The sequence below is a fragment of the Dendropsophus ebraccatus genome, chromosome 9, assembly GCF_027789765.1.
Source record: "Dendropsophus ebraccatus isolate aDenEbr1 chromosome 9, aDenEbr1.pat, whole genome shotgun sequence".
Taxonomy (NCBI): Eukaryota; Metazoa; Chordata; class Amphibia; order Anura; family Hylidae; genus Dendropsophus; species Dendropsophus ebraccatus.
This window is the reverse complement of record NC_091462.1, coordinates 5142940-5150411: the sequence shown is the minus strand read 5'-3', so window position 1 is coordinate 5150411 and position 7472 is coordinate 5142940. Positions and strand designations below refer to the sequence as shown.

General features: G+C 50.5%; 1 protein-coding gene across 1 annotated transcript; it reads left to right on the top strand.

The window, feature by feature from the left end:
• Positions 1–308: 308 nt before the first annotated feature.
• Positions 309–1319, top strand: LOC138801138 (uncharacterized). The gene has a single exon (XM_069983656.1). It carries the CDS (start codon positions 309–311, stop codon positions 1317–1319), a length of 1011 nt encoding a protein of 336 aa, XP_069839757.1.
• The last annotated feature ends 6153 nt before the right edge of the window (positions 1320–7472 follow it).

Genomic DNA, 7472 nt, shown 5'->3' with positions numbered 1-7472 from the left:
AAACGTAATCACTTGCTTTGACCTATAGGTGAAGCTATTACGTAATGTAAAAAAAGATTTTGAGTGGAATACCCCTTTAATTGTGAATGCTGTCTCCGCACAATCCTTATACCACTGGGGACTCTGTAGGTTGAAAGTTTATTATTTCAAGTTCAGATTTTATTTCATTTTTTCCAAAATTGGAAAGAGTTCCGGTCCCAGAAGGATTCCTCTCCTAACTTCTCAGTGTTATTAAATTTTCAATAAAAAAGAACAGGGAACTGAGCCACAGGAGACGCAGCACGGCCGCAACCCAAACCCTGAGCCACATGAAGAGAAGCAGCATGACCACAACCCAAACCCTGAGCCACATGAGATGCAGCACGACCGCAACCCAAACCCTGAGCCACATGAGACGCAGCGCGGCCACAACCCAAACCCTGAGCCACGAGACGCAGCACGGCCACAACCCAAACCCTGAGCCCCATGAGATGCAGTGCGGCTGCAACCCAAACCCTGAGCCACATGAGACACAGCACGGCCGTAACCCAAACCCTCAGCCACATGAGACGCAGCACGGCCACAACCCAAACCCTGAGCCACATGAGACGCAGCACGACCGCAACCCAAACCCTGAGCCACATGAAGAGAAGCAGCATGACCGCAACCCAAACCCTGAGCCACATGAGACGCAGCACGACCGCAACCCAAACCCTGAGCCACATGAGACGCAGCACGGCCACAACCCAAACCCTGAGCCACATGAGACGCAGTGCGGCTGCAACCCAAACCCTGAGCCACATGAGACACAGCGCGGCCACAACCCAAACCCTGAGCCACATGAGACACAGCACGGCCACAACCCAAACCCTGAGCCACATGAGACGCAGCACGGCCACAACCCAAACCCTGAGCCACATGAGACGCAGCACGACCGCAACCCAAACCCTGAGCCACATGAGACGCAGCGTGGCCACAACCCAAACCCTGAGCCACATGAGACGCAGTGCGGCTGCAACCCAAACCCTGAGCCACATGAGACGCAGCGCGGCCACAACCCAAACCCTGAGCCACATGAGACGCAGCACGGCCACAACCCAAACCCTGAGCCACATGAGACGCAGCGCGGCCACAACCCAAACCCTGAGCCACATGAGACGCAGCACGGCCACAACCCAAACCCTGAGCCACATGAGACGCAGCACGACCGCAACCCAAACCCTGAGCCACATGAGACGCAGCACGACCGCAACCCAAACCCTGAGCCACATGAGACGCAGCACGGCCACAACCCAAACCCTGAGCCACGAGACGCAGCATGGCCCCAACCCAAACCCTGAGCCCCATGAGACGCAGTGCGGCTGCAACCCAAACCCTGAGCCACAGGAGACGCAGCATGGCCACAACCCAAATCCTGAGCCACATGAGACGCAACACGACCGCAACCCAAACCCTGAGCCACATGAGACGCAGCACGACCGCAACCCAAACCCTGAGCCACATGAGACGCAGCGCGGCCACAACCCAAACCCTGAGCCACGAGACGCAGCACGGCCACAACCCAAACCCTGAGCCCCATGAGACGCAGTGCGGCTGCAACCCAAACCCTGAGCCACAGGAGACGCAGCACGGCCACAACCCAAATCCTGAGCCACATGAGACGCAGCACGACCGCAACCCAAACCCTGAGCCACATGAGACGCAGCACGACCGCAACCCAAACCCTGAGCCACATGAGACGCAGCACGGCCGCAACCCAAACCCTGAGCCACATGAGACGCAGCACGACTGCAACCCAAACCCTGAGCCACATGAGACGCAGAACGACCGCAACCCAAACCCTGAGCCACATGAGACGCAGCACGACCGCAACCCAAACCCTGAGCCACATGAGACGCAGCACGGCCGCAACCCAAACCCTGAGCCACATGAGACGCAGCACGACTGCAACCCAAACCCTGAGCCACAGGAGACGCAGCACGACCGCAACCCAAACCCTGAGCCACATGAGATGCAGCACGGCCACAACCCAAACCCTGAGCCACATGAGACGCAGCGCGGCCACAACCCAAACCCTGAGCCACATGAGACGCAGCACGGCCACAACCCAAACCCTGAGCCACATGAGACGCAGCACGACTGCAACCCAAACCCTGAGCCACAGGAGACGCAGCACGACCGCAACCCAAACCCTGAGCCACATGAGATGCAGCACGGCCACAACCCAAACCCTGAGCCACATGAGACGCAGCACGACCGCAAACATCTGAAACCTGCAGCTAGGAACATGGGGGGGTCATAGGGCACCAGAGCTGGAGAGGTTATGCTATATTTATGTGTATTGTTTTATTGAGCAGACACTCTGTAGACTTCTTCTCTCTCCTCTCTCACACTTCCTGTCACACCACCCTACAAAAGATTGGGATTTCCTGTTAGATGGGCAGATGAGTCTTATTCTTAGACCAGTTTAGTTCAGTGACAGCCAACTAAGCTAAGATGCAGTGCTAAACCCAAGAGGTGGGATAACCGGATCATAGGAGAGACCCCCTGGCCCAAGCCGAGGATCTCCACAGTCAGGACAGTCACCCCCTTTGCACGGGCCGTCCTCTGAATTGTCTCTCTATGCTTTTACTTTCGGGGGTCTACCTTAGAGGTTGCGATGGGGCTGCACCTCAATGGTTTATTGTGGTACTTGTAGTTACAGTTGTACTCAAGGCTGCAGTGGTAGTAGATTTGCTCTCCCAGTTCGTAGTCCTGCTGGGAATAGTTTCAGGCGCAGACCCTCTAGTGATGGGAGTAACACAAGGGACGGCCAATTCGGATCCTCCTCTTACTCTTCTGATGTTGTTGAGGAGGAAGGTCCAGGAGGTATTGGAGTTATCAGGTAAGGGCCGTAAGTCTTAAGAAACTCTCTCCGGCTCACACAAGTGGGATTAGGTCTCAACTGCAGCTAGTGTATTTCCCACTAGGTGTCACTACTGTGTTTCTGTATAACTTATTCTCTGCACAGCTGAAGTCTCCCAAGGGTTACGTTATGTGTCACATGTTGCCTTTCTGACCACTCACAGGTGCAGGTGCTTTCCCTTCTCTTATCTTCTTCACTCTCTCTCCACACACACAGCCCCACCAATCACAGACAGGGTTACATAAACCCCAGGAGTTAGGACTTAGTAGTTAGGAGTTAGTCAGTCCAGTTTTAGTTTCAGTGTGACAGAGAGCACAGTGGACAAGTCTCTGCAGAAGCTTGGCCAGGTCCTCTAACAGGGACGCAACTGGACAAGTCAGTTCTCCTTAGGAGCACTAGAACCACTATGCATTGCTAAGCCTTTTACAAGGGGAGAGAAGCCAAACAGGGATCACCTTGCCCATGCCAGGAACCTCTCTAAAAGTGCAGGGCAGTTACCTCAGCAGTCATAGGAACTGACCCCAGTGGAACAAAGGTACGGATCATCTACGTATTCCACTGCGCAGCACAGGACAACGGAAAAGGCTTGGGAGTCTGCTTAGCTCAGATAACAGGGCCTGGGCTTGTATTGCCCACCTAGGATGGGTAGAGTATTCTCTATCTCTTCTTCTACACACCTCCATTGTTCTGGCAGAATACACTTCTACCTTGGGCAGGGCTCCTGTGGCAACTCCTCTCCTCTACTCTTTCTACTGCAAAGCACTGTCTTCATACAAGCACTGTGTCCCTGCCTCAACTACTAGCACCTGAGTTATCACAAGATTGTAACTGTTGTATGGCACTGGACTGTATTGTTACCACGAGTATTCTCCTTGTATTGCAGAAGCACTGGACTGTGCCTTATTGCCTATTGTGCCACTTGGGTTAATCTCTTTTTGGTGTTGGGGAGGTGCCAAATTGTTTGGGGTGGGTCCTATATGACTCCAGGCTACCGTGACAAGTGCCCAGGTGACCGTAGAGCCACTCAGCTACCACACCAATGTAACAACTGACCCGGTGGGAGTTTACCCCAAACAAACACTTCCTGTGCCTGACCGCAGGATCACCCAAGGGCCCTGTATAGCAGTATACTCCAACTCTTCTCCTGATTTTAAATTAAGGAGATAAATTGGGGAGGTAATTTTACTTTACTGCTGGTCAACTCACAAACAGGGTTCCTTTATGTTCTTTGTCTTCTAGTACCCCTTAACCCCTCGGCAGTTCGGAGCCCACCACCACTGCTTCTCTTTTTTCTGGAGGAGTTTCGCCCAGTTCCGGTGTAAACGCCATCTCTTTCTCGTTCCGGACTCGGGAACCTCAGCATGACAGTGGTCGGCCTCATAGCGGATGCCTCAGATTCTTCAGATGATGCCTCCGCTTGCTTCATCAAACTGGATGACACCGCTCCGCTTTGGGTAGAGGAGCTGGAGGAGAAGTTACAGGCCTGACTTGAGATGGCTGGAATACTCTCCAGTGTGTCAGGTGTGTCAGGTGTGTCAGGTGTGTCAGGTGTGTCAGGTGTGGCTTGTTTGGGAGCACCCTCACGGTGCAGCTCTCTAATTGCCATCACTGCTTATGATGAACTCTCTCCTCCCACTAAGGCAGGGCCCCGATTTCTCATTGTGGCATCAGGCTCCCCTAAAATGGTGGCACTGTGTGGACTCCGGATGTTCTGGCAGTAAACTTCAGACCCCTTGTGGCAGTTAGTAGAGAAGTTTGGTTTGGGCTTGGTAAACTCTTGTTCCCTTGAAGGTAGCCAGGCCTTGCTTCTTCCCGCGCTTTGGACCAACCTGCTACACTATATTGAATGGGGGCCGTGAATAGGGGGAGACTTTAAGCTTTAAGAACACTAATAAAAGTGATTAGGGAGAATTCCATGCTCATGCCACTGTACTGAAACATCTTAAAACGCCATTTTTAGAAAAAGGTTTCAAACATGTGGTTCATTAACCAAATTTTTGGCAAAGTTTGAAACAAACGGTTCTCTCTCATGTCTATTCAGGATCGAGAGCTGCAATGTCCTAATTCAGGTTGCAGGATAGAGAGCAATGTCAGGATAGAGAGCAATGTCAGGATAGAGAGCTGCAATGTCCTAATTCAGGATAGAGAGCTGCAATGTCCTAATTCAGGATAGAGAGCTGTAGTGTCTAAATTCAGGATGCCGGATAGAGAGCAATGTCAGGATGGAGAGCTGCAATGTCCTAATTCAGGATAGAGAATTGCAGTGTCTAAATTCAGGATGCAGGATAGAGAGCAATGTCAGGATGGAGAGCTGCAATGTCCTAATTCAGGATAGAGAGCTGCAATGTCCTAATTCAGGATAGAGAGCTGCAATGTCCTAATTCAGGATAGAGAGCTGCAATGTCCTAATTCAGGATAGAGAGCTGCAATGTCCTAATTCAGGATGCAGATTAAAGAGCAATGTCAGGTAGACAGCTGCAATGTCCTAATGCAGGATAGAGAGCTGCAATGTCCTAATGCAGGATAGAGAGCTGCAATGTCCTAATGCAGGATAGAGAGCTGCAATGTCCTAATGCAGGATAGAGAGCTGCAATGTCCTAATGCAGGATAGAGAGCTGCAATGTCCTAATGCAGGATAGAGAGCTGCAATGTCCTAATGCAGGATAGAGAGCAGCAATGTCCTAATGCAGGATAGAGAGCTGCAATGTCCTAATGCAGGATGCAGCCTAGAGAGCAATGTCAGGATGGAGAGCTGCAATGCCTCTCTATGTACTGCACTGTCTCTCTGAGGATCTCCTAGTAGAGTCTGCTTCTGGCAGGGTATAATAGGAGTAGAGATCTGGCAGCCACAGAGATCTTCAGACGGCCATGACAATGGGACAATGGGGGAGGGGATGCTGGAAGATACCAACATGATGGAATTGTAGGATCAGGACTGAGGCCACATCCTTCTCCTCTGCTGGTAAGCCTTAAAGGGGATCTCCTAAGATGGCAGCGTATTATATCACCTATGACACTCCAGGAACCTTCCACATATTATTCATACAGCGTTATCCCAGTTTATTAAATTGTGTTCCGGAAGAATCGGCTCCTCTCACCTTCTCACGGACTGATGAATATTTCTTCTCCTGCATTGAGTTGAATATTTGGTCTGAAGAAGGAACTTGACCTGGAATCATCTAAGTAAGTAAACACGGCCGCCGCACGTCCTTCATGAATACGTCGTCTCAAGATAAGACCAGAAAAACATCTTAAGCCACTTGAGCAATTTTCTTGATTTAATTCATGCGTAGAATTCCCTTCAACACCACAGGGAACGGATCCGCAACATGTTTCTGTTTGGTGCATTGAACTCCTCGTCCCTGATGCTCTGAAGAGGCAAATTACTTCTACACATTGCGTAATGCATTAACCCCTTCTGTGCTCAAGGGCTGAGAGGAATCCTCACACATTGTCTCCTCTGTAACACACAAAGTCATTGTAATATATAGCACCAGGACCGTATTTACCACTAGGCCCCCGTGGTCTGGTGAGGGGGGCAGCACTAGGGAGCAGGGGAAGGAAAGAACTTTTTTTTTTTATCCAGTCCAGTGTTATCCAGTCACAATATGGCGGTATTGGTCAGGTCTGGTGTGGCGGTGTTATCCAGTCACAGTATGGCGGTATTGGTCAGGTCTGGTATGGCGGTGTTATCCAGTCACAGTATGGTGGTATTGGTCAGGTCTGGTGTGGCGGTGTTATCCAGTCACAGTATGGTGATATTGGTCAGGTATGGTATAGCGGTGTTATCCAGTCACAGTATGGTGGTATTGGTCAGGTCTGGTATGGCGGTGTTATCCAGTCACAGTATGGCGGTATTGGTCAGGTCTGGTATGGCGGTGTTATCCAGTCACAGTATGGCGGTATTGGTCAGGTGTCGTGTGGTGGTGTTATCTAGTCACAGTATGGCGGTATTGGTCAGGTCTGGTAGGGTGGTGTTATCCAGTCACAGTATGGCAGTATTGGTCAGGTCTGGTAGGGTGGTGTTATCCAGTCACAGTATGGCAGTAATACACAATACAGAATAAAGTGTAATAAAACACATGCTCCTCATAAAGGGGAAGGGAAGTTAGCGTCCTGCAGCTATAGATCAGATGACTCAAGTATATAGATGCAATGTATAATGTACTGATCCTTATATAGAAAGTATATGCAATGTATATACGAGACAAAAGTATAATGTGCCCATCTGGAGCTTTATTGTCTTCTCCTTATAACTTCTGGGTGGGCATCTTCTTACTGACGGCATATACGTAACAGTTATACTGTGTGCTCTCCCATCCCTGAACCTGAAGCCTCATACCCCTCCTATCCCTAAAGCCTCATACCCCTCCTATCCCTAAAGCCTCATACCCCTCCTATCCCTGAACCTGAGGCCTTTCAGTTGCAGACTCAAACACTTTTGACAGATCAGCTCAACACTATTTCTGACATGGACAGAGGTGGCAGCAGAGAGCACTGTGTCAGACTGGAAAGAATACACCACTTCCTGCTGAACATACAGCAGCTGATAAGTACCAGAAGATTGGAGATTGTTAAGTAGAATTAA

Bases quoted from the DNA above. Each gene is read 5' to 3' on its own strand.
- LOC138801138 (XM_069983656.1), top strand. From the start codon at position 309: ATGAAGAGAAGCAGCATGACCACAACCCAAACCCTGAGCCACATGAGA.